At 39.4% G+C, this 27,865-nt stretch overlaps 1 protein-coding gene across 1 annotated transcript; it reads right to left on the bottom strand.

Moving 5' to 3' along the window:
* Positions 1-74: 74 nt before the first annotated feature.
* Positions 75-27,865, bottom strand: LOC139948813 (uncharacterized). Its single transcript, XM_071947151.1, has 27 exons — positions 27,780-27,865; positions 25,578-25,872; positions 24,632-24,773; positions 21,979-22,104; positions 20,994-21,125; positions 19,225-19,341; positions 18,349-18,471; positions 17,425-17,562; positions 16,303-16,416; positions 15,875-15,970; positions 14,437-14,568; positions 13,463-13,756; positions 12,466-12,810; positions 11,955-12,116; positions 11,349-11,480; positions 9,739-9,903; positions 9,076-9,222; positions 7,931-8,228; positions 7,096-7,193; positions 6,378-6,541; positions 5,999-6,115; positions 5,433-5,538; positions 4,500-4,572; positions 4,210-4,267; positions 3,166-3,233; positions 2,732-2,807; positions 75-2,629 (listed from the first exon to the last, which is right to left on the bottom strand). Exons 1-27 carry the CDS (start codon positions 27,791-27,793, stop codon positions 2,498-2,500), a joined length of 3,864 nt encoding a protein of 1,287 aa, XP_071803252.1. The 5' UTR covers positions 27,794-27,865; the 3' UTR covers positions 75-2,497.

Here is a 27,865-nt window from a genome sequence, read left to right as displayed (position 1 = left end):
CAGAACAAGAAAGTCAAGACACGGTTTCGATGACATGCAAAGTTGTTATCTCGAGTGCGGCTACAAGTTGTTACCTTGTAAAATGATTTGCCCCACCGCCCTCAAAGAAACAAAATCTTTGATTTGGCGAGTATTGTTACCCATAATATGGGATTTGAAGCTTTGCATGGTGAGGTATCAGTATATTATTTGGTTTGTGGTAACACCATGTGTATATCTACTTGCCTTGTAGATAATGTATTGCTTTATATTCTACTAAACAGCGGAGTAGATTTTTTGAATTGGAGATACTTCTCATTCACTGAAAAGAACTGTCTTGCTTTTTAACTACTACTACTTTAGTTTCACTTTTATCACCACATACCAAAGTTTGAACCACATAGTTTTGGAGAACTATTTCAAACTGCAGCCTCTAAGATCGTTATTTAAAATACACACAGATAGGGTTTAAATGGGTGCACACAAATAGGCATGCTCTAAAAACCAGCTTGATGGATTTTGTTTCACACTTTTTCACTTACAAACATTCTTCTTTATAATAATAAGTGTACACAATAGATAGCAAAAACACTTTCTGCAATAAATTCTACGCGTAAAACGTCCGCCACTAATCCGACATTTACTTACCCTCATAAGACGTTCATCTCAACAACATACAATGTGAACATGTATCACATAATTGTAAGAACGCAAAATAGTGTCTTTCTCTGTCTCAAACAGACTTACCTAAAGTAATACGAAACGTCTTAGTAAACGAGCAAGTCATTCTTAATGCAAATATTAGCGATTTGAAATCTATAGGAAAGGCATTTCCGACGTCTTTACAGAACAACTCAAAATCAAAATGGCCGCCTACCGACATAATGGTATGCACAAACACTATTACTTGGCAATAAAATTTACAGCTAAAAAGGCAGCCACTAGTCCAAAATTTACTTATGACGTTGATCTCAACAATATTTGTATACATTTTTTTTTTAAATTCACATTATTTGTATCTTCCTCGTGTCAAACAGTCGATACCTAAAGTATTAATCTAATGGTACAAAAGTACGAAATCAGCAAGTCATGAACACTGCAAAAACAGTTAATTCAAATGTCCTATAGGAAAGGCATTTCTAAAGCCTTTACATAATAACTCGACATCAAAATGGCCGCCTTCAGATATAACGGTTGAAAGCAACCTCGTCCCCATGGTTCACTTTATTTTCAACCATGTCTACAATAGTAAACCCTGGGATGGAAACTCCTTACTTGGACCCTGATTGGATAACGACTTTACAATATTAGAGTAGTTCCATATTCATACGTACAGCCAGCCGCCGGCAACCAACAATCTACAAACAAGCTATTAAATCTGGTACCATACTACGAGATCATGACCAAGATGTGAATTTCGAAAAGTAGCCAGACTATTTCAATTTGCATACGTATCCAACATTTTTGTATATGCAAATGATCCAATGCCAGAGTGAGAGAGCGATCAACCTTGTAACCGCTTGATACACCCTGGGGACGAGGTTGGGTTGAAAGTCTTGCCGTCTCCGAGTAAGGCCGTCTCCGAATTGGCGGCTACGGTTGCGCCTGGCCTTTCATGTCATCATGTGCAACAGCCGTGTAGCCGTAGTTGTAGCCGCCAATCGGGACACAGACGAAGTGTGGGAATCAAATGTCTTCGGCTAAGGCTATAGACCATGTGAACCTTGTTTACAATTAGTGTGACCTTGCATTCTTTCAGTATTCTGGCAGGCAAGATACTACACTGGTCATATGGGGAAGTTGACATTTTGTGTCATAATTTCCACATAAAACCAAGAGTTATGTAAGTGGAAGCTGGTCAAGTTTTGAGATGTGCCCCCTTCCATCATATCAAAAGTTGATAAGAATTAGACAGTGCAATCTCCATTAAATATTAGATTTTATGTTTTCCTCCATTGAGCTGTGTACAAATCATGCCTGCAGGAAGTTCAGGCTCTGTGGCTCTTTTGTAAACATGTGATGTCACAGGTCACATCGTCTATAAGATGCCTGCCGTCGATTTCACAAAACTCTTCCCAACTTAAGACTAATCGTGGGACTTAGGACGAGTCCCAACCCTGCACTGTAGCATGCAGACCTTAAAATTAATCCTAAGTTAGGACGAGTCACTCGTCCTAACTCGAGATAAAACGAGTCCTAACTCTTTGTGAAATCGATCCCTGTTCATAAAAGATCAACAGTTTGACCCAAATCAGTTTATGACGTCATGCATAGGGTTATAGTCTGGTCCCCGTCGAAAACAATAGTCTCTGGACGTGTTTACAGGCTAGACTGATCATTCGATACTCTCAGATGAGGCTATGACGTAATACTGTAGAGAGTGACTCAACGCAATTGTTTTTACCACCATGACAATACAAATTCACTATTGCTATATAAATTATAATATCCTCCACGTGAATACGTAACCAGTTCCCGGTTCACTATTGATGTTCTAATTACTCATTGCGTATCCGCATCAAGTGGCTGGTGCCAAACAATTGTTCTTGATGAGCTTCAAAAACAGACCTAAAAATTCACAAACGGTTATGAGAGAGAAACCGATGTAAAGTCCAACGATGCCGCCGATGTCACCGAATAGGGAACTCTCCTGGAGGGACAAATAAAACAAAAGAAACTCTGACAACTTTTGCGAAGGAAAAAACAAAAAGGCCGCCACGGATAGTAAACAGAAACATATTTACATGCCTACCTGATACGATGGCGTCTCTTTGGTTCTCTCATAGTTCAGCTCCTCGTAATAAATTTCAAGTCTTGCAATATTTTCACTGTAAAAAAAAGATGTACAAGTCTTGAAAACCGAGTTTTAGCATAAACATCCCTCCATGAATTGTAATATTATTGTTGTAAGCAACTCGTAAAACATTTTAAGTCGTGGATATTTTCATTAAACAAAAACAAGTTTTAGTCTTGAAAACAATGAACCTCTCTTTATCATCTGGACTTTTGTTAATTTACCGCAAGTGCAACATCTGAACAAAAATTATACACCCATGGCCAAAGTGCCCCGTAAATCATTACCTTTTTTTTTGCACCGATCGTGCAACTGGCGTAGATGTCAGTTAACGTACCATTAACAAAACAACCATTTAAATTTTAGGTTCGGGTATTTTTTTATCCACTTACTAAATATTGTCCTCATTAAGGAGCTTCGTCTTATCGTTGATTGAATGTATGTTGCGCAAAAGAAGTTTCTGTTGGTTCGAGAAGAACAACATAATAACAATAGGTTTTTGAAAAGAGGGAGTGGTTATGCACTGCAAATAGTGGGTTGTTAAATACACTGGACACTATTGGTAATTGTCAAAGAGCAGTCTTCTCACTTGGTGTATCTCAACATATGCATAAAATAACAAACCTCTGAAAATTTGAGCTCAAATATTGGTCGTCGAAGTTGAGAGATAATATCGAAAAGAAAGAAATCAAATTCGCGGAAAATTACTTCTTTCTCGAAAACTACGTCACTTCAGAGGGAGCTGTTTCTCACAATGTTTTTTTTATACTATCAACAGCTCCCTATTACTCGTTACCAAGTAAGGTTTTATGCTAAGAATTATTTTGAGTAATTACCAATAGTGTCCACTGCCTTTGAATTGTTGATTCTCTTGGTTTCTAGATGTTACAACACCTACACGACCAACGGTATAGTAATGGTGATAAATAACACCATGTTGGTGTAGTCACATATATAGATACCGGGAAGAAACAATTTAACTCTCCCAGTTTTTGCAGTGTGTTGTTCTAGAATAAAATAAACACTATACATGTACCTGGGAACATCAGTTAGGAACAATTTAATAGTGAGGTGCTTATGCCGAAAATATTGCTCGAAACATTTCCGCAAGGCATTTACAGTTGGCAGACATGACCTTTTTCTGGTTAGCATGTTTTTGAAATCGGGCCCAGATTTTCACCAAAGCCGGGTTTATGAAGCTAAACGGAAATTGGTGACATATGACGGTGGTTTTGTCGATATTTTTCTCCATTGTGGCAATAAAAACAAGCAACAGTGGTTTGTTTTGGTGTTGAAATGCTGTTCAAATCATTGACTCTGACAGTATATTAGACGGCAAGAAAAAATATAAAAATAAATATATAAACATAACAAGCAACTCAAAACCAAGCGGTTTTTCAGCAATTGTTTTTTCTTCTTCTATAATTCTACCATACCGCGAAATTCCTTGAAGGCCACACGGACATCGAACTCGTCTTTGTATAATAAATGTCACTGAAATTAAAGCAAAGATATTATTAGTAATGAAAATAAATGTCAATAATCAAGAAATGTTAAAATATTTCACATCATTTATAATGTATTCATGCTATGACGTCATTAATGACGTCATCATCCATCCAAAAAGTGTATGTTTAGTACGTGGTTAGTTCAAAGTCTGTAAGAGCTTCGTTTTTTTGCAACTTGCGAGCAAAGTTTCAGATTTTGCACTGGATTTAAGACTTACCTACACTGTTCCGGACAATTGCATTTTAACATATCATGATGATATAAAAAATATACCAGGTTTTTGCATAGATCTGAAGAGGGGATAAGAAAAAACAAAACTCATTGATTAGACATACGTAATCTTTTTAATTCATAGTAATTTTATTGGAATATTTAGTTCTTTTATTTACCCTCCATTTTTCCCACGGAGGAAATTATTTATGCAAATCTAAAACAGAATATATTACTGAGAACTTCAAAAATTAGGACTGAGAGAGAGAATGCAATTTAAAACATTGTAAGGCATGTTGTAATAGTCAAATAATGGGCCGTGCTCCCCTTAATCCAAATGAAGGAACAAGGAAAGTTTCTCGGTTTAATGGGGAGTAGACAATCGTGTGTGCCGGATAAAGTTTAAGGAACATTACAAACTTAGTTTTGCTAGCAAAACAGTTGCTGGCAGTGTAAGCACTTTATGTAGTCCACCATATACATAAACTGACAAACCTGTAGAAGTTCGAGATCGATCGGCCATCTTGGTCACAAGGGAATAGTGGAAAACCGTATACAAATTTTGCATTGCATCGATGCCATAACCAAAAATGTATAAAACGCTCACTGAGCGACAAACTTCAAGGCGAAATTAGATTATTTATTTCTCATCAAATATGAAATTTCAGACAGAAATATTTCAAGGGATGTATTCTACTATCATCGTCATTAGACCGTGAAAGCTTTAAGTAAATCTGTGAGCTTTACTTTTTGGGGTTTCGTACCAATTCTGTAACGTTCCTTTAAACATCACACCATGCATTTCACTCGCACAATGTAGACCAGATTTAAAAAGGGCTCTTAACTTGGTAACCTATCAAAAGTTCGAAGTTACCTTTTTTCTTTTTAAATCTGGTCTAACTAGACTATAGACCTATATTTATATGCTAATCGATATTACCTTGCGTATCATTCAACAGTCTACACCGCTGCCCGTCTAACTCCAGTGTGTCTGAACACCCACATTGCTCCCAGATATTTTTATGGACGCATGCCTTCTTACATAACTACAGAGAAAGATTACAAACAATTTGTTTTAATGGTTTTAAATTGTGTCGACCAAATGCACGACAAAAGAGGATCCCATAGCCGAAGGGAAGATGCCTTTGTTTTATGAAATACTTGACAAAAACTGCCTTAATACACGTTATGGACACCTTCGGTTTTATGTCTAAGACCAGTCCTGTCACTTGGTGTGTCTCAAAATTTGCACAAAATAAACATGTGAACATTTAAACTGAATTGGTCGTGAAAATTAATTATTTCTCGAAAACTACATTACTTCAGGGGAGCCGTTGTCGCAATATTTTATACTATCATCAGCTCTTCATTGCTAGTTACCACGAAAGTTTTCAAGCTAACAACTAGCCTATTTTGATTAATTACCAAAAGTTGTCCAAAAATTGTGGTCAAATTGTGGTTAAAATTCATAACAAAAGAAGATCCCATATTTTTTTTGAAACTCACCCCGCGGTCGTATTTTTCTGACGTGGTCTGTCGGATCGTTCCGTTTGCGATAATCAATGTATTCGCCACAGTTTCCATACAGTCCCCGTGCGGTGGGCCTTTGCGAATTACGTCATTCTAAAAAATATAAAAATTGAAAGACTTTGAAAAAACACACAAGTTAGGCTGTGTCCGAAGCTGCAAATCCATGGCAATTCAATTTATAAAACGAGTTAGGAATAGAAACAAACAGAAAACACTGGCTAGAATATTATTTCTATATAACATCAAAGTACTAAAAGGATCTGCCGTGGTATGAAGATTCGCTCTAATACACCACAGTAACACTGACAGAATTGTAGAAACAATGAGATAAACAATAGTATGGTTCCCGACTCACGTATCTTAGCCCAATGGATGTGACCGTCCCTGGCTTGATCGTGATGCCTATATCAGTGGGGCTTGGACTGATATGTGTCGGTGTGATCGACACCCGTACACCAGCCTCCTGTCCGTAGATACTGATATACTCTGACTGCTCCAGAAATAAGGTCATCTGGAGACCTGTGACCCGGAAGTAAAAAGAACAAAACGGAAGCGATGACGGAGGAAGTGATGAATTCGTGTGTAAAAATGATTATGATAACTTTAATAACTTGTTCTTGAGGCATTTACAATAAAGTATCACTGCACTTGTGCCCGTAATTTATTCCTTTAATCTTTCTCAGCTCCATGGGAGAGTATAACCCGGGTAACCGTCGTTCCTGAGGCTTTTTCAAACATAATATAGGGCGCCACCAAACGACAATCGTTTAAACAAACCATGTGATTCTGGTGTGAGCCAGAGTCAAAAGCAGGGCCATGGCATAGCAAAATAGCTAAGCACAACTGTACGCTTACTCGTGGTACAGTTACCTGAACTAAATCACTTACAATATGTGGCTGGTTTCCTGCTCACATCTGCTAAGCAGATTTTTAAGCAGATTAACAGTTTGTTGTGCAATGGTGTGCTTAAGAAGGTCTATGAAGTTGGGCCCTGCATCTTACCCACAGGGGGTGTTATTCTTCAAGCAACGGCACTAGAACTTCGACTTGTTTTTTTTTAAATATTTTTTTACCATTTCTGCTTCCAGTTTTCGATGCGCGCATCTGTTGATCCTTATCGTTGAACGTGAAACAGTTCCCGTACTTGTCGTTTTGAATCACTTTAATTAGGCTGTAGAAATAACAGAGGATAAATAAATGCAACTACAAATAGATGAAGAAAGTATTTATAGATGGAAATGTATGCATGTGACCCTTTTTCAGAGAGCTCGGGAAAGTACTGAGTCGGCCCATACAGTGCTAACACATTGGAATGCGTAAAACCAAAATTAATAGAACTTCAGTACAACTTAACTGAAGCGTATATAACATAAAACTAATACCACTATAAAAAAGATAGTAAAATTGCAGATGCAACATGTATTTTAAATCTATTTTGTTGGGGTGTTGGTTATGAAAAGAGCCGGTTTGGTCTCTTAAATCTTGTATTAATCTTAGTAATTGGACCACACTTTTTGTTTCAATCCTGTATGGTGGCAGTTTCAGTTCAAAAGGTGATAGCCTTTTCTGTTAGTCTGCCGATAATCTGTAGCGAAAATTTGATGCGCTTGTTTCAAGTAAGTTTCAATTACCATTAATTTCCAGAGAAGGCTATATCAAAAAGATACAAACTCGTTTAACAATACTAGAGGAATTAGAGCTGGAGGGAGGCGAGCTGGGTTAGAGACATTGCAAGCTTGATTTTTTTTTTTTTTTTTAAATTTGTGGCTCGTTCTATTTTAGATTCAGATAGTTCAACAGAAACCACTGCTCTGGCAAAACGAGCCAAAAATATAGTTTTAACAGTTTTAATAGTTTTAGTATAACATTAATTGGGCGTGTGGAACCACAGTTAGATCCCCATTATACCTCATGTTACATTTCTTCTGCTCATAAGTACACTGCAGTATGAAGTCTTCCTTCTGGTGCCCAAAGTTGGCAACCTGGTCCCCAGAAAGTTCTAAGACGTCCACAAGATCACTGTAGTCTGGCATAGCGCTGAACGTCATGAAGCTGTCCCAGTTTGGGGGATTGAGGTCAGCCACCCGATCGAAAGGTGGTTTGGTGTAATTCCTTGGAAATGATTCAAACATTGGGTAGAATTTGGGCTTGAGGAGGCTCTTGTAGGGTAGATACCAATTCGGATCTGCGAACGGGTCTTCTTTGTCTGAAAGTATAAAGTGAGGGCGTTTAAAGACAATGGATACCTTTCGTAAGAGACCAGTCTTCCCACTTGGTATATTCTGGACAAACCTGTGAACATTTGGACCCTATTGGTCATCGAAGTTGCGAGATAATAATGGAAGAAAACACACCCTTGCTTGAACTCGAGACCTCAAAATCATAGTATATGAGGTCTCGAAATCAAATTCAAATATTTTTGTGAGAAATACTTTTTTGTCCCTCGAAAACGACGTTATTGCGTTCACAATGTTTTCTGTTCACTGGCCGCTAATAAGTAATTTTTTATACTAACAATTATTTTGAGCAATTACCAATAGTTTCCAGTTCCATTACAACTTATTTTATAGAATAATGAAATTTTCACCAAACATATTTTCAAGGGTTTTGGAACCTTTTGTATATCAAGATTTTGACCACGACATGAATCCCTACTCACCTGAAGTATGTAAGTATTAGTTACCTGAGAAGTTTCAGGTTTTTAGTCGTCAGGTTTTTGACGAAAAAGGTGAAAATAACTGAGCGATGTTTTCAGGAGAGTCGCGTTAATACTAAGTCTGGTAATACGTTGTATGTGCTAATTTCCTGGAGACGAAAACTACTTTCGTGACAATGTTTTCTCATTTCTCAAAAAGTACAGCACATCAGCAAGTATTATTATTTCAAGGGAAGCTTTCTACCATCATTATCTTCAAACCGTGTAAGTTTAATGTTAATCCGCGGACATTGCGTTTTGTGTCCTACAAAAAAATACCCAAACCCTCGATGTTCGTGGTGTATTTTCAAAAGGAAAATGGTGCAGTCGTACTGAGATACTTTGATATTGTTTATACCTTTTGGCTTGTCTGTCAGACATTCTCTTTCATCGTCCCCCTCCACGCAATCTCTTACTGTGTTACACAACTTCCGTTTCTGTATGAAATGTCCGGCTTTACCGCTGCTTCCGTAACAACGGTGATAACCAGGCGGTGCGGTCTCATCTAAAAGGGAGACGGGAGAAAATATAAAACTGTTGTGAACATAATTTTATTTATTTAAATATCTGTCTCGGGAATGAAGATTTTCCGGTAGCGTTAACAAAACGCAAACAAGACAACGATATTGCTTTTCTGTTTTCCATCAACTGTTATAACAATCAAAATGACATCTTTAAATGACATCTTTTAGCTACCGGGCAATCTCGGTGGTCTAGTTGGTAAGACATATAATAACAAATGTCGCGGGTTCGAATCCCACCGAGTAATATGCCTGTGCTTATTTTCACAGGACTCGGGAAAGTACTGAGCATACCGTGCTAACACTAAGTGTATATGGGTAAACCAAAAGTTATTTACTATTTAGTTATTGTGTTGTAAAGACGATCGCAATCTTACTGAACGTAGACAAACAAAATAAAAGTCAAGCCTGTGTATCAAGTTTTGCATCATTCATTCAAGAGCAACAACATGATATACTATTTGAGTCCGTTGCATGCTTTACTATACTTGGTAACTTACCGAACTGAGGGCATCTTTGTTCGTCCCATGCTGGTGGATTAGTCTCCGTCACCTTCTGGTTGTTAGTGCAGTCGTTATAACCATCACATACTTTGGTCTTGGGGATGCATTTTCGTCCTCTAGCTGAGTCGGTTTCTTCACACTGAAACTCATAGAGGTTGCATTCTGAAGTAAAGGGGGTGGACGAGATTATAAGTAATAGCAACCTCGTTCCCAGGGGCGATCGATCTCGCTGAGCCATGAGAGGCTACAGCAAAAGGGACCGTTAGATAACGGTAAATGTACGGTGTCGCATGCAATTATGTCATTTATGCAATACTATCCGGAGGACATTATTGCATATGCAATATTGTCCGCCGGACGGTTTTGCATATGCAATCGTGTCCCCCCCGGACGCTGCTGCATAATGCAATTGTGTCCGCCTGGACACATTTGCATCATGCAGTTGTGTCCGCCCCCGTGCAAAACCGCCTTGCAGTAAATTAAACGCCCTTGGTCGACGGAACACGTTCACCATTTTTTTTTTACAAGCTAAGTGCATGTCATGAATGACATGGGAAATGTTCGGCCATTGGGTATTCGCTGCAATCACAAAGCACGTGAATATTCATGCTGCATATACGTAGGTTCAGTGCAAAAGCACGCTCGCTTACGCGCGCACATACATGTTCAGTCATGTACATGTCCACCGGACGGTTTTTGCATAGCCCCGGACACGATTGCATATGCAAAAGTGTCCGGAGCGGACAGTATTGCATGGAGGACACAATTGCATCTGACAACGGCATGCAATTTTTGAATGTACATCAAAATTGCCAATGTCGTGTAGTGCTTTTCAATAGGAATTTGTTCTTCTATTATGTCAATTAAAAAAGGAATCCTTAAAGGCAGTGGACACTATTGGTAATTGTCAAAGACTAGCCTTCACAGTTGGTGTATCTCAACATAAGCATAAAATAACAAACCTGTGAAAATTTGAGCTCAATCGGTTATCGAACTTGCGAGATAATAATGAAAGAAAAAACACCCTTTCCACACAAAGTTCTGTGCGTTTAGATGTTTGATTTCGTGACCTTAAGTTCTAAACTTGAGGTCTCGAAATCAAAATCGTGGAAAAATACTTCTTTCTCGAAAACTATGGCACTTCAGAGGGAGCCGTTTCTCACAATGTTTTTTACCATCAACCTCTCCCCATTACTCGTTACCAAAAAAGGTTTTACGCCAATAATTATTTTGAGTAATTACCAATAGTGCCCACTGCCTTTAAACAAAAATCACGGAGATTTTTGAAGATTTTTGAATTTTAGCACCACGTTTCTGCATCGCACGTGAAATTGGAAAGTTCACCCTGCAAGTAGTGGACCTAATACCACAAATCTAATAAAAAATTACACCACAGGGTGTAATTACTTTCGTGAAAATGTTTTACTGTTCTCAACAATTGCAAGAACTCAGCAAGTCATATTTTAAGGGTAGCTTTCTTCCATCATTTTTTCAAACCGTGTAAGTTTAACTTAAATCTGTGGACGTTTGTGTTTTTGTTTTGTGTCCTACAAACAAAATACCAAACCCACTATTAAGCCAAAATAATATTCAACTAACTAACTGACCGGTCACGATGTCATCACACTGCATCTCCTCTGCCCACTCGTCCCTTCCATCGGCACAGTCGGGGAATTTATTACATGTCTGCCAGTAAGGTATTTCCTTCCCGTCCCCGCAACTGTAGACTCGATTGTTTGCTGAAAAATAAGCCAAATTGGAATGATGCAGCTTTTGACAAAAGGGTGTTGCATTTTGACAAAGTTGGTTACAATCTGTTCCTGTTTCAACCCCCATCTCTCTTTACCTCTAATTGCGAATAATGGCTTGAAGTAAATAAATCTAAATAGTATGGGACAATTTGCCAACCATTGTTCGTTTCCTTTACTGCTGCTGAAACCTAGCACCCAAAAGGGTTGTATGTTCATACGTATCATTGATGCTTCTGTACTGTGTTTGAATGCTATGAATACTATACTCTCGAGTACCGTATCGATGGCACTCGCAGTTGCACTTTTATGAGATCCAAGTACTTGGTTTTCGGCATTTGGACATGCTACAAATTATCAACACACAGTATAAGCATTTACTTTTACTTGAATGGACTTAGTAATTTTATTCCAGTACCACCGACCACCCTATAGTACTCGACCACAACACTGTTATTAACTCACCTAAATTCCTCTTGGGGTTGACCTTACGCATCTGAGTGGGAGGGTCAAACTGAAGGTTCGGGATCAACGGAGTGATGATGCTGATATCTGCAGCTTCTGAGACCCAGTCTGTATCGCGTCTCACACGTTGTCTGTCGTCAACATTCGATATATTTGGACGATCTAAAGACATGTTGAGATCAGTAAAAATAGTATTTAAGAGTTCATTTGTTTGAAGAGTCTTGTTAATACAAACTCACTTGGTACAGCTGCAGCATTCGATGTGGTTATGGACACAGATTTCACTTTTTATCACCCACAAGTTTAATCTGAGAAGCGTTTACTAACAGTATTGTTTCTCAAATCATACTTTGTCTTCCAATTACGGACTCCTCTTCCCAAGTTGGATAATGGATTGATTTTTGGTTTTTCATAGTGATTTGATGTCGAATTTAAAAAGGATTCAATTGCTAAGCAGTCAAGAAAAGGGAAAGACATACATCAGCGTGCACGAAGCAACTTTCCAACTCACCGAAATAACCCGTGGTATTGCAGACTACGCCCACATCATGGCTATGATCGTCCTCGTTCCCCGTTGCCACTCGGTAGAAACAATCAATCAACAAGTTCTCGAACCCAGTACACTGCACATCAGTTATGAGGACGGGCCCAGTCCCCGGACCAAAGTCGTAAAACTCGTCCCAAAGTGCCCCGGCCGGGAAGCCCAGCTGACTGCATATGACGTTCTTGTCATCGATAGTCCAGAACTGATCCGAGATCGTACCCACGACACCTTCCGCAGTGGTTAATTGTAGACGCCCCTGTGAAGCATTGCTTCTGTCGTTTTCTTCAAGTGCTATGCTGATGTTCAGATTTACTGCAAAAGAATAGTTGAAGTTAATAAGTTCTTCTGAACCCTTGCATTGGCCGATATCTGTGATGAACGTCCCCTGTCTCTCTCCGCAAGGACATAGACAGGCACTGGTCATCTACCAGTGGATACAATGATTTCATTGGATAAACGTGCAGTGACGTTAACTTTCCATATCTGTGCTATGATTGGTCCGAGGGGATGTTTGTCAGCTGCATTTTTGGTTGTCTGCGTCTATTTGTTTTAGGATGTGACTGTATCTCCTTGTGAAATGTGATTATGGACGGGGATTGGCCTATAGGCTGGAGAGCACTCTTGGGCGTAATCACGAGCCTAGAAGTGCGACGTCAGCAGATGTTCAAGCTAGATTATTGGGTGCGTTCGTTTAGCGTCCCTGGGTCGACCCGGTCTGCCCCGGTGCGTTCGAATAGCTTTAACGTCATTCCGGGGACTTACCCGGGTCAGCCCCCTGTGCCCTGCTTGTGGAGTGGGTCACTTGGGGGCAGGCCCCAGGTGCATAACGTCACTACGAGAACGGTGGGTGATCGTTCGTGTAGCTCTAGTCGGGCTCACCCGAGTGAGAACCGCGGGGTAGACCCAGGGGAGCTAAACGAACGCACACATACTCTGTATTAGATACTACTTATAGCTGACTTACCATTGTGACAAGTGAAAACTGGTGGATATGGACGTTCAACGATGCAGCTATCGTTGGCTTCAATCATGCCGTGGTTTTGCACAAAGCACCAGGGCCTGTATTGCAGACCACTTGGGTTCCTGCAGTAGTTATGTGTCACAGTGGAATCCGGTTCTAACCCCTCCAGTTCCCGGTACTGGAGGCCATTGTAGCCTTCGGAGGTCACGTTGGGGTGAGACCAGGGGAGGCACCCTCGGACTGAATTTTTTCCTTTGTAGTCATCTCCGTATGGGGAAAGGTAACATCCTGAGTACACTGTAAGATAATCAAAAGTTGGAATTAATTTGTACATCTTTTTTTATTTATATATATATTTTTTTTTTATGTTTATACCAGACATACGAGGCGTGAAGGCCACTTGACGGTGTGTGCTGCAATCAACTATTTTGTTCCAGGGGCCATTGCCACCTACTCCTGGGACTGGAATAGGGTTTACCTCCTATACGGATGTAGGCTTGGTTATCATCCATCAGAAGCCTGGCTGGTAGAGTAGAAAGCACTGCCCCTCAAAACAAGGCCACAAAGTATACATTTTGTTTCTGAACCTGCGAACATTTCATTTTGAAAGGTGGTAGCGTTGTTGTGGATTTTGCTGACAATCTGGAGCGGTTATGTCCACAGTAAAGGAAGAATAATCCGTACTGGAGTTGACAGTCTGAATACCGTTTCATGCATAAATGTTTCTTAGATTTTTAAACCTCTTTCTCTATCACATGTTCTTAGAACGATGCATAAACCTTTTCTTAGATGGATGTTTTTTAAACCTCTTTCTCTCTCACATTTTCTTAGAACGAATCGTTTCTCAAAATATTGAATTCTGGATAAAAGTTGTGGTCTGGGTTTACTTTGCTTGGCTGTTTGAATCATATATCAAGTTTGCATGGATTTCCTATTGCTTAAGTTTGAAAGGGAGCGTGAATATTCCGTCTACACACCTGTTTTGCATGGTTGTGGTATGGAACTCCCAGGCCGGTAACAGTCCAATTCGCCATCACATTCGTACAGTGACGTCCGTATACGTGGACTGGTTCCACTAGAGTCGCACGTAATCCAGTACCCAGACTCCACTGTGATAAAAAAGTTTTTGTTAATGGGGCATTTTGCATTATATGATGATGGAAGCGTATGTTTCTAAGGGTGATGGTATGGGTAGCCTTTAATATGCTTCAACGCATCTTTAACGTCATGATTGAGCGCAGCCTCAGCAATAACCGCTAACTCGGTAGCTTACTGTGGGTGCGTTCGATTAGCTTCCCTGGGTCTACCCCGCGGTGCACACTCAGGTGAGCCCCTGACAAGAGCTAATCGAACGATCACACTCGCCCTCTCGTGGTAACGGCATGTACCTCGGGTCACCCCAATGTGACCCACTCCACTAGCAGGGCACTGGGGGCTGACCCGGGTGAGCCCCTGGAATGACGTCAAAGCTATTCGAACGCACCGGGGGTAGATCGGGGTCGACCCAGGGAAGCTAAACGAACGCACCCATTGTAGGCAAGAAACTTATATTAGCTGCTGCCATCAACCGTCCCAAAACAAAAGCCCCCATGATGAAATTATGACAAAAATAGACTGGCCGTAATTGAGCTGTGGACATTTCCAAACTCACATGCATCACCTAAGACATTAAAGGAACACGTTGCCTTGGATCGGACGAGTTGGTCAAAACAAAAGCGTTTGTAACCGTGTTTTATAAAATGCATATGGTTTGAAAGATGTTTTAAAAGTAGAATACAATGATCCACACAAGTTTGCCTCAAAATTGCGTGGTTTTCCTTCTACTGTGCGAACTAACATGGTCGGCCATTTATGGGAGTCAAAATTTTGACCCCCATAAATGGCCGACGTGTTAGTCGACAAGGTAAAAGGAAAACCACGCAATTTCGAGGCATGTTTGTGTGGATCATTGTATTCTACTTTTACAACATCTTTCCAACCATATGCATTTTATAAAAAACGGTTACAAACGCTTTTCAAAGACCAACTCGACCGATCCAAGGCAACGTGTTCCTTTAAGCGTCAATTTAAAACTATCCAGTTAGTTAGTAGGTGCTGTGAAATAATGTGTAATACCATTGTAGAATAGAGTAAGTATATATGTAACTCATACATGTGTCCTTGAGAAACTTTAATTGCTTCCCTCCATCCAGAAGTAAATCAGGCATGGGTGGTGGTATTTAATTAATTGAATCGGCTAGATGCACAGACTGCCTACTGGCAGTCCATACTGCATACTCCCCGGGGAGCTGAGATGGTTTTGATCTTGAAATAAACTGGACTAATGCGTATTAATGCAATGTGTCATGGACACCATTCTGCTGTGGGGGGGGGGGGGGGGTGTTCTTTTCACACGATAGAGCAAGGAACACTTACCAGCCGCAAATGAGAAAGGCAATGCGCGTGAAATCCCGGAACATTTGACAATCTCAACTGGAGTTTCATCCATGCTGTTTATAAAGACACTGCAATCTGTATTTAAATTAGACATACAACATATATTAAACATAATTATTCTCAACAAATCGTTATTCCTAACCAAAAACATACAAGTGATTAAAAAAAGGCTTACCAACCAGTAAATACATTTTAAATCGTACCAAGCAGTGGTCGATTTCACAAAGACGTAGGACTAGTCCTAGTGAGTTATCAAGAACCCAAGGCTAGTCCTAAATTAGGACGAGTAACTCTTTTTATGTAACCCTTTATTGTCATTTTGTTATAGGTCCCTGATTTTAAAGACAAAATACTATAACCTAAAACAAATTGTTGGTTCCCTATGAAGGTTTATTATGCCCACTCACTGCATTTGTTTTCGTCTGACGATTGAACGCACTCGTCTCTCAGGTTACAAAGCACACCGCAGCCACCGCCCAATGGACAAGGCGCTTGAGGTGGGTCACATACTGCCTCTCGCCCTGTCAATAAAACAACATCAACGCTAATAATAATAATAGTAATAAAAATAATAATAATAGTAACAATAATGGCCTTTCATAACACAAATAAATTATCGGTCACCCACAGTGACGCTTAATGCGCTTTAAAACTCAGTATTTTCCTTCAATGTAATAAGAATACGTTTGCTTTATCATACTCTTTTTTACACAGTACGCACTTAATGTTTTACAAGGTGCTGTGACGCAATATGCAGCCAATCAAACCAAGAACACCGGGACGATCCTCTACTCTTTATGATAAGAGCACTATGTTGTTTCACGTGCGTTACACAACAAACGGCACCAACGGCTTTACGTGCCATCCGAAGGACGAAAGACTGGTCCCATGTACTTATCCGTACGAATAAGGGCAGGTATTGTTTGTACAGAAACAGTGATATCATTGGATACAACGTACATGTATTACAGTACTTGTACATCCATTTCCAGATTTGTATTATTATGCGAGATCGGTACATCCATACCACGTGACCGTCATGATCTTGACGTAGGATCAAGGCAAATCTCTTGCGTAATTATAAAGAGCCTCGAATCGTGACGTCATATGTTTAGATTACACTAACGTTTCCTCTTTATACAATTACGTGACTAAAAGTAAAGACAGCTCACCTTGTTCTAAAAACATACTCTTTCTAAAGGTACTTGGCTATAGTAAACCCTAATTGTTGTACTTTGTTTGCTAAAGTCAGGTACATGGCAGACATCATTGGATAACGATTATTCCTTTAAACCATCAAGGAACCAGACTATAAGTGCTATTTATTTGACCAAAACAAAAAATCCAAAACCAAATATTACAGAAGGAAAGTCTTGAATAATGGGGAACTGTAGGGAATAAATCAAGGAGAGGGCATTGCTTGGCAACAGACAGCTCAGGACAGAGTGAAATTCAGAAATGGTCAAGAGGCTTACCTTCTGCAGTGGTGGAGTAAAAGGCTATAGTAGAAAGAAGAAGTCATGTCTTACCACAGACTTCTAGAGATTCGTCGTGGCCGTTTGTGCAATCGTTCTCCCCATCGCATTCGTACGCCAGATTGTAGCACTGTTGAATGTCTCCACATTGTGTATACTGGCTTGACTCACACGTAAAGTCTGGTACTACTCCTGATGAGAACAAAATAATATACAAAAACTTATGTTAGTTTTTATTTGGAGCTTTGCATGGTGAGGATGAAAAGAGGCGGTGTGGTCTCGACGTTTCGGACAGCATACTCAGTTCGTCTTCAAGAGAAGACTTGTATTGAACATTTCTGAATTACCGTAATCATTTCCTTAAACACAATACCTATGTTCAAAGCGCCACATCTACATCTTCATTGGTAAAAATGCAATTAATTTGATCAAAGGATAAAATACAGAACTATATAAAGTATTAAATCATAAACTGTTCAATAGCGGGCAAAAATATTATTATTGCATATTGATGTAGAGAGTTGGGTTCCCCTAATTATTGAGAATTGGCCTGTACCTTCCATGTTGACCATCACCATCTGTCGATGTTCTGAAATAGTATTCAACTAGTTGGTTTGTAAACTACATTTTGTCATTGTTTCAGTGTAATCAGTTTGAGGGCCGTTCAGAAGAGGCAATGTCAACTCAAAATGCGATCATTGCTACAATATGCAAACATCTTCCTAGTTACTTGAAAAATCCAAGATGGCCGCCATATTTTTATTTTGTGCAAATGGAAACATTGGTTTTCTTATTCAGTATGCTCCACAGATTCCAACATGTAAAGTTTTGCTAATATCTCCCCCACCCCTAGAAAAAAAATTGAACGAAAATATATAACAGACCTGACTATTGTTACAATTATCCCATTGCAGCCCAATTTGGGCTAAACTGGGATAGAATAGCGAAGGTATAAACAGGGCAATGGGAGAAGCTTACCAACATCTGTATCCTCATTAAAACAGTAAGCCTCATCTGATCCATCGATGCAATCGTTATAACCATCGCAAACGAACCCGTTCGGAATTTTCCTTCCTTCAGCCAGACACTCGTGCATATTAGCTGCAAAATAAATAAAACAAATACATTCATAAAATACAATAAAATAATAGTTATGATAACTAAATTGGCGCCCATTTTTTGAAAAGTCCAACTATGCATATAACATCATCACGTGACAAAAAAAGTTTTAATAAAAAAAAAAACTAAAAAAAATCAAGTCTCTAAAAACGCTAACATTGTTTGGCCAAAGGTCAAGCAAACGGTGGCTTAGGTAAAAATTGACCCCGATAACAAGTTTAACATAACCTTTCTTGTTAAAAGCACTGAAAACCTTAGGTAACTGTCAGACCAGTATTACCACATGGTGTATCCCCAACATATACCTAAAATTACCAATCTGTGAAAATTTGGGCTCAATATTGGTCTTTGAAGTAACAGGAGAATAAAAAACAAACTTGTTGCACAAATCAGGCCTGAAGTCTTTTAATAATTATTTATTTCGTTAGAGATTACCTCACTACGTTTCTTCAGAGGGAGCTGTTTCCCACAATGTGTTATACTATCATCAGTACCAAGTAAGTTTGTATGCTAACAATTGTGTTGAGTGATTACCATTAGTTTCCAATGCCTTTAAACAATATTGCCCCAATTAAAATTGGAAGGGTCAAGAAATTTGGAAGCAGCTTAAATAAATGATGTGCAAATGTATCCGGGGTTACCATTTTGCCACTGGTCATCAGTAAGCCCAAAGAGCAAAATAAGGCACTATCACTGTGAATGATGCTGAACGAATTCGTATTAACACAGACTCACCAGCCCCACAATGCTTCTCATCGCTGCCATCCAGGCAATGTGTCTTGTGGTCACAGACCAGGCTCTTACGAATGCAGCCTCCACGCCTTGCACACTTAAACTCACTGCCCTTGCAAGCTAATAACCAAAAAGAACATCACAATTAAACTCAGTAGATGGAGACAGATTTATAACAGTAAAATTAGTTGATATTGGACATTGGACATTAGACACTCGCTGTACGAACCTAGGTGAATGTTCAATGTCCATTGTCCAATATTGACAAAACAACGATGGTATTCGCTGTACAAACCTATGTGAATGTCCAATGTTCAATATTGAAAAAGGAACATTGTATTCGCTGTAACTTGGAAGCAACCAAGAGTGCATGCATGCTAAATGACATTTGTATCACATTGGGTATTTTTTTTCAAACGCTGTCTTACGACCCCCAAGATTAATATGTGAACAATCAACTGTGAATGCTGTTCTTGGAGATTGCCTGGAACTGGTTGCCTGTTATATGCCTCGTGTGACATGACCCATTGGATGCACATTCAGTATACTTTTGTGGCGTGTCATGACCTAGAGGTTAAGAGCACCGGACTCAAACTTTGGTGTTTCTGATCAGAAGAGTGTGGGTTCGAGTCCCGGTCGTGACACTTGTGTCCTTAAGCAAGACTATTTACCATGATTCTTCGTCCTTCGGATGGGACGTAAAGCAGTTGGTCTCGTGTAATGTGTAGCGCACGTAAAATAAAACCAGAGTGCACATATCGAAAAGAGAAGGGGTTTGGCCCGGTGTTCATGGCTTGATTGGCAGCATGTTGCGCCAGAACACCTTGCAAACCATTACTTTGTGTTATGTAAAATGGAATAGGTCTCATGCTTCAAGTTCAACGTAGTCCCGCATACCTAACAAGAAAAGACTGTATGTTAAAGTGCCCTGAGCGTCATTGAGTTGAGGATAATGTGCGATAATAATTATAAGAAGCCACTATTATTTATTGTAAGCATCACATGGTGTTGCTTGATTACTCTTATTTCCCCCAAGTTGGCAGGTGTGCCTTCCTTGTGGAGCATCCCAGTCTTAAGAATTCCCCTGATAGGGAGACCTTCTATTTCGCCTGTTGAGTGTGTGCCCTTGGCCTTCACAACTTACCGAGTATAACCACATTGTATTAATTTCACACTCTGATAAAATGTGCCATTTGTTGTTTTTCACACCGACTGTAGGGACCAAATCCACCAGGGAAATCATCATCGAACGGTAACATAATACACGTCTATAACATTATTAAAAAAATAATTACTTTCATAAACGAAGTGAATGGTTTGAGAGACAACACTTGATGATTCGACGGAGCTTATAGGCAAAGTATATACCTTATTTTTTACTCACATAGAAATCTTCGACCCCACAAAATGGCCGACCGTGATAGTTCGCAAAGTAAACAACCGCGTAATCTCAAGGCAAACTTTTCTGGATCATTTCAATTCTACGTTTAAAACATCTTTCTTACCATAATTATGCATTTTACAACAAACGGTTTCAAGCGCTTTTCTTAGACCAACTCGACCGATCCATGACAACATGTCTATTTAATGTGAGACTTTGGAACCATTGGTGGCAGTAGACTTACCAGGTGAATTGTCATTGTTTACGTAGTTCTGAGCACTTTACCGAGAACAATGGGTTTTCCCTAGTAATTCTGCTGCCACCAAGCGTCCAAAATGTCTCTCATTAATACAACTTTTGACAAAATTAAATGTACGTGAAGATCGCTTACTGCAATCGTCCTCGTCTTCGCCATCGTAGCAGTCTCGTTTCCGGTCGCATTTCTTCCTCTTTGGTATACATAGTCCCATGCTGCTTCCAGACTCCGAGCAGCGGAAGAAATCCGCGGTGCAAGTGCCAGAATCTGACAAAATAATGTGAGAAAAGAAGTTTTACGAATTAGTTTTTAAGGCACTGGTAGAGCAGAAAGTACCACATCCCCAACCTTTACGAAGCAATCATGTTTAAGTGACACGATCGGTACTCAAACCCACACTCTGCTGATCGGATACACTAGACCTTGAATCCGGTGCTCTTAACCGCTCGGCCATGACACGCCGTATTAGTGGTATGGCACTGTTAAAACTCCGTAAAAATGGGGATGAAGTTACCTAGGTCATGGCCAAGTGGCTTCTGATGTCAGCGGCCAGTGACGTGTGACCTGATATAGCGAGACTTCTCATTTATGGTCGCACCTGTTCACTATGACCGCAAAGGCCAATTAATATGCTACCAGTCCCATGTGATTAAAAATAATGTGTCATCCTCTAACTTAAGATGTCCTTGACAGTCTACGGTGTCCTCAAGTTCATTGACAACTTGATCTGAAAGATGTTGAACGACAAACTTGTACCTCCGTCCAAGCTCATCAGTGGTTTTAGGAACTGTACATTATATAAATATAATTTGCGGTAACATCATGTGTGTGTACTTACAACATAGATAGATGTTGTTCTTTAGATAACCGTCTTACTTTATCTATTACAGCGGAGAAGCTTTTCGGAATTTAAGAGTTTTCTCAGTTCTTGAAAGAACTGTCCTGCGTTTTAACCATGATACCCCTGGGCGGAATGATGACTACTACTTTTGTTTTATAGCTTAGGTAGATAGTTATTAAATTCACTACCGCGGAGAGAGAATTAGTTGGTCTCGACGTTTCGACTAGCTTGCTCTATAGTCTTCATCAGGAGACAGTACATTGTGATCACAAGACTTACCGTAAATACAATTCCTCTCATCGCTAAGATTGTCTACACCACACTGTCTAATGCCGTCACATAGTAGGTATCTCTTAATGCACAAGTTTCTTCCCTCGCAATGGAAATCATCATCAAGGCAGGGTGCTGTAAGAAAAAAAAAATACAAAATGAACATTGAACTGCATTTAACTATTAAAATAGTCCCATACTAACGGTGACAACAGCAGCAACAACAACATCAACAGCAGCAGTAGCAAAAGCAGCAGCAACAGCAGCAACAGCAGCAGCAATATCAACAGCAATATCAACATCAACAGCAGCAGCAACAGCAACATCAACAGCAACAGAAACAGCAACATCAGCAGCAACAGCAACATCAACAGCTACAGCAGCAGCAGCAACAATATCAGCAGCAGCAACAACAGCTACAGCAACAGCGGCAACAATCAACGCAACAGCAACATCAACAAAAACAACAACAGCAGCAGCAGAAGCAGCAGCAGCAACATCAACAGCATCATCAGCAACATCAACAGCAACAGCAACATCAACAGCAACAACAACAAAATCAGCAGCAGCAACAACAGCAACAGCAGCAGCAGCAGCAACAGCAACAACAACAGCAGCAGCAACAGCAACAACAACAGCAGCAGCAGCAAAAGCAGTAACAACAACAGCAACATCAGCAGCAACACCAACATCAACAGCTACAGCAGCAGCAGCAACAATATCAGCAGCAGCAATAACAGCTACAGCAACAGCGGCAACAATCAACGCAACAGCAACATCAACAAAAACAACAACAGCAGCAGCAGAAGCAGCAGCAGCAACAGCAACAGCATCATCAGCAACATCAACAGCAACAGCAACATCAACAGCAACAACAACAACATCAGCAGCAGCAACAACAGCAACAGCAGCAGCAGCAGCAACAGCAAAAACAACAGCAGCAGCAACAGCAACAACAACAGCAGCAGCAGCAGCAAAAGCAGTAACAACAACAACAACAACAGCAGCAGCAGCAACAACTACAGCAGCAGCAACAGCAACAGCAACATCAGCAGCAGCAACATCAACAGCAGCAGCAACAGAAACAGAAACAAACAGCAGCAGTCTGCAGAAGCAACAGCAGCAACAACATCACAACCATAAAATCCAACATCAACACCGGAAAACCAACACCAACAACAACACCAGCCAGTACAACAACAACAATAACACAAAAGTCAGCATCACCATCAACAGAATTTTAATATAACTAATTAATATTCAAGGCAATAGCTTAAATTTTTTTAAGGCTGTGTAAACCGCGGCTTAATCTTGCTTGTTTTTGTATATTAATCGCTATAAAAAATGTTTTAATGAAAGCTTTAAATGGCTTTCTGTTCTAAATCTACATTCAGCAATTTCTTTTCTTTAAATATGCCTAGAATAATACTAATGAGTTATTAAAGATCAGTGCATGAGGGATACAGGAAGATGACTTGGCCTTTACTGATAAATAATAAAGATAAACAATATTAGAGGGAAAATGACTTGGTCTTCATTAAAACGTTTAGGCCTTTTGTTCAACTGTGTTATATAAATATAAAAAAAGAAAGTTGGAAGCACTGGGACTAATAAGTGAGTGCATTAAGCCGGCGATTATTGCAAAGTCAACAGTCTGTTTGCATTTAGAAGTGCATACGGCGTGTCTGGCGAGACCACAAGGTTTGTTTTTAACGGTTCATTTACGAAATTATGAACTAAGATCTGGTTCACATTATTAAGCATAATTCTCTGCTAAGCAGCTCTATAAAAGTTTGCCCCCAGCCTGAGTCATCGTCCCAGTGCGTGTAGATAGTGAACTCTTTGGTGTGAAATGTCCACAAACATTAGATAGGCACTTTACTATATGAAACGGATGACTTCCTTGACCGTGTACAATGCTAGTCTGGAAGCATTTGCACATTTTGATATTAAATCTACCCTCCCGAGAATTACTGAATCAAGGGGTACCTTTTATGTTTTTAATTTAAGACATAACAGAAAGCGTGGAGTTCATTATAAAATACCCCCGTGGATTACGGTAAGCCTCAATAGGGTAATTATTTTCCCCACTAAATGCATGTTCGCCATTAGGAGATAATATTATGGGTACGGAACAAATTTTATGAGCAATTTGCATTAACAACAACACGCGTAAAAGCTCCTACGCAAAAACAAAATGGAGAATGCTTGCGAGAGTTTAAAGACAGTCATTTATATGTAAATATGCAATTTGCATGGTTTTTAAACATTGGTGTAAAATAATGTTATCCCGATTCCACATTTGGTTTACGAAATTATTTAGACCTTTGCAGTTTTTTTGACCGACTACCAATAGTGATCGACAATTTGATTTTTTATAAAGAGATGGTGGTTCTACTGCAATATTGGTGCAAATTATGTGTTAACCCGACTAACATTCGATTTGCCAAAGCAGACCTCGGCAGTTGTTTAAGTGGTCGACACCTTGATATGTTAAACTGAATAAGTATAAACTGAATTAGTATACATAGAATGATGGTTCTTTTATAAAATTCACGTTAGCAGTAATGTATAGTTAGTGTTGTACGTGTAAGTATGATGATCGACATTGTGTCGATCATCATGTGAATTGTGTCGGTCTCGAAGCTCGCAAGACACTTACCGTAATACGGAAGAGAGGCGGATTGATCGACCAGCAACATCTGTCGATGTCTCGACTTGTCGATCACGGAGCGTCGAAGCTTGTTGGTATTGCACACGGTGATTGACGGGAAATCCAGCGTCGTCTTGGTGATAATCACAACCTGTCGATTAAAGCATTAATTAGACTCGTCACTAGAAGTCAACAACTTTGCAAAACTTTCAAATACAGATTCCACACTGAAAAACCTCGAAACGCCTAACAGGTATATAACTTCAACAGTCTTCTACTGTAATAAATAATTTTATTAGTATTTTAAATTCAATTGTAAACAGGTTAAAACCATAGAGTCAATGTATAAGCTCTATGGTTAAAACTCGTTTACAAGTTTGAGTAATCTGAAATTTAATGAAAATTACATTTAAAAAAAGAGTCAAGAACGTTTAGTATAAAGCTTACAGTGCAGCTCCATCTACTCAAAGTCTACTTTTTAAAAGTAAAAGTTGACCCGGATCAAGGTCCTGTCTAGCCTGACCCCTTTTTGTGTCAATTTTGTCCGGAATCTACATTCGATTTTTCGCAAACACTCTTCAGGTCAGCGTGATCCGGAAATGGTCAGGCCCCCACCGGACCCGGTATCCGGGTCAATTTCGACTCGGTTTTTTAAGGCGTAAACATCAAGTTAAGGACAAGAATACTAATGGCATTTTTTTTAATGTCCGCCCATATAGATTTTCAACAAAAACAAATAATTTTAAATCTGTATCGGGGATAAATACAACTCATTTTGGTTTTATTCATTATTGTACACCGATGTGTGTTAGCACTGTCAGTAATTTCCCGAGCTCCGTGAACAACAGACACAACTTGGGTGGGTTCATGCATGGGTGGGATTCGAACCCACGACCTTCGCAATTCTAGAGCAGTGTCTTACAAACAGATTTGATTCTCAATCATAGACTCATACCTCAACGTTGACGGGATAGCCCAGATACTTCAGCACGAGCATAGTTATTTGAATAATAGCAACAGAAAGCCCGGCAAGAAAGAGAAAAGTCCACAGTAGACGCCCTACTCGAGTTGCAGACCGGAAAATGTTCGGGAAGCCGTGGGCTGTGGTGACATTCAGCGCGAAGTTCTTGATGGTTTCGCACGGTGTTTCGCGTTGCTTGGCCCCATCGGCCTCGCCGCTACTGTCCTGCTGACCATCGTGAGGCGGTTTCAGTGGCATGCTCTGCATCATGAAGTCCTCCCGATCGTTTCTGACAAGTATTCAGAAATTTTACAATTTAATATAAGATTCGGAACAAATTTACGGAAAAAAACCGAAGAAGTCATTAAGAGAAGCCTATTTATAACCTTAATTAAACGTAATTGCATACATGGGTTCGGTATCACGAAACACTTTGAGTTGCCAAATTGACTCGTATTTTGACGTCACACTTTGCCTAGAAATAATTATGGTTGATGTCCTTTTTTTTTTTACAAACAATCTGTAGATCTTTGTGGAGTGGTAACTTTTGAGCCCCCCCCCCTCCCCCTCCCACGGGGGCAGTGGATTGGAAGGGGTGGGGCGGGGTGAATTAGACTTCGTTGATCCTTTCAGATCAACGAAGGGTGACAAACGTGCCTTAATCTTACCTTACCTTGCCGATTTGTATGCATTTGAATATGAAGTGCTTTAGAAAGCAATTTTCGCTTTTTTTTTTGCATTTAAAAGCGTATTTTCATGACATTTACTCAAAACTACAGCACCTCAGCAACTAACATTTTAAGGTACGCTTTCTACTATCATTATCTTCAAACGGTGTAAGTTTAATGTAAATCTGTGGACATTGTATTTTGTGTTATAAAACGTTCCCAAATCTTTTAATCTATATTCAAATTATGGCTTCTGACTTCATACGAAAGAATAAAATCGACCACAACCCTTCCAAAGCAATGATCTGTTCAATCAAAGCATTTTGATGCTCCTAGAAATCCCAGGATATGCCCTTTGAATAAGAAGTGTTCCATATAAAAAAAATTAAAAAAAATAAATAAAAAAAAAACCGAAAATATTCTAGAGTAGCCACTGATCTTGAGTGCACGTGGAACTGCTAAATGCCACCAATGTAAAAATTGGGTCAAAGAGTTCCATAGCTTAATCTTCATACGTACTTAAGGTACGGTTTTCTAATTACTTGCATCCATGCTTTTGGAATCATTGCGAAACATCTTTAAATCTAAAAGCAGCCCATGATCTTGAAATGCTCATAATTTTATTCTAAAATTAATTTATTTGGTTGCATTACATTTCCCCACTGAGAGTTTGAGTGATCCGTTGCCAGTGATATTGGATAATTAAGTTATAAGCATGGTCACTGAATATCATACAAAGTTGGAAAGCTGAAAACAAAGTAAGTTGAAGACAAAAAAACAAAACGAAGGAACAACAACAGCTTCCAACAAATATCCACCCCCCCCCCCCAAAAAAAAAAAAAAAAAAAAAAAAAACACCGAAAGTCCCCTACCTAAGCACCACAACAAATAAATAAACAAACCACAACGAACAAAGCTAAAAAAATACGAACATTTTCAATTTACTTTTCACAAAAATCTAATCTTACCTTCAAGGGTATAATAACAATGTAAATCAAAATATCCACATTAATATAAACATCAAATCAATGTCAAAAAAATGATCTTCCACCAACGCTTTCAAATAAGGTTAAGTTCGAGATTTACCCCAAAAGCACAGTAACAAAAAATCGATACAAAAACACATGTTTTGTTTTAAAGGCAGTGGACACTATTGGTAATTGTCAAAGACTAGTCTTCAAAGCCGTGTATCTCAACATAATTATGCATAAAATAACAAACCTGTGAAAATTTGAGCTCAATCGGTCGTCGAATTTGCGAGATAATAATGAAAGGAAAAACGCCCTTGTCACACGAAGTTGTGTGCTTTCTGATGCTTGATTTCTAAACTTGAGGTCTCGAAATCAAATTCGTGGAAAATTACTTCTTTCTCAAAAACTACCTCACTTCAGAGGGAGCTGTTTCTAACAACGTTTTATACCATCAACCTCTCCCTATTACTCGTTACCAAGTAAGGTTTTATGATGATAATTATTTTGAGTAATTACCAATATGTCCACTGCCTTTAATGCAATACTGAATTACTTACCCTGTCGACTTCATTGGAGTCTATATCTCTTGTGACAGGAAGATGTATCAGCCTTTTATCCCTTCTCTGATTGTTGTCATTAGCCG

This window comes from Asterias amurensis, chromosome 16, assembly GCF_032118995.1.
Source record: "Asterias amurensis chromosome 16, ASM3211899v1".
Taxonomy (NCBI): Eukaryota; Metazoa; Echinodermata; class Asteroidea; order Forcipulatida; family Asteriidae; genus Asterias; species Asterias amurensis.
The sequence above is the reverse complement of the archived record's forward strand: the minus strand, read 5'-3'. Positions and strand labels throughout refer to the sequence as shown.

Excerpts from the sequence above, each read along its gene's own strand:
- LOC139948813 (XM_071947151.1), bottom strand. Across the intron at positions 13,757-14,436 it reads ACCACAACCATGCAAAACAG|TGTACTCAGGATGTTACCTT; the intron begins GTGTGTAGACGG and ends ATTATCTTACAG. Across the intron at positions 9,223-9,738 it reads ACAAAGATGCCCTCAGTTCG|ATGAGACCGCACCGCCTGGT; the intron begins GTAAGTTACCAA and ends TCTCCCTTTTAG.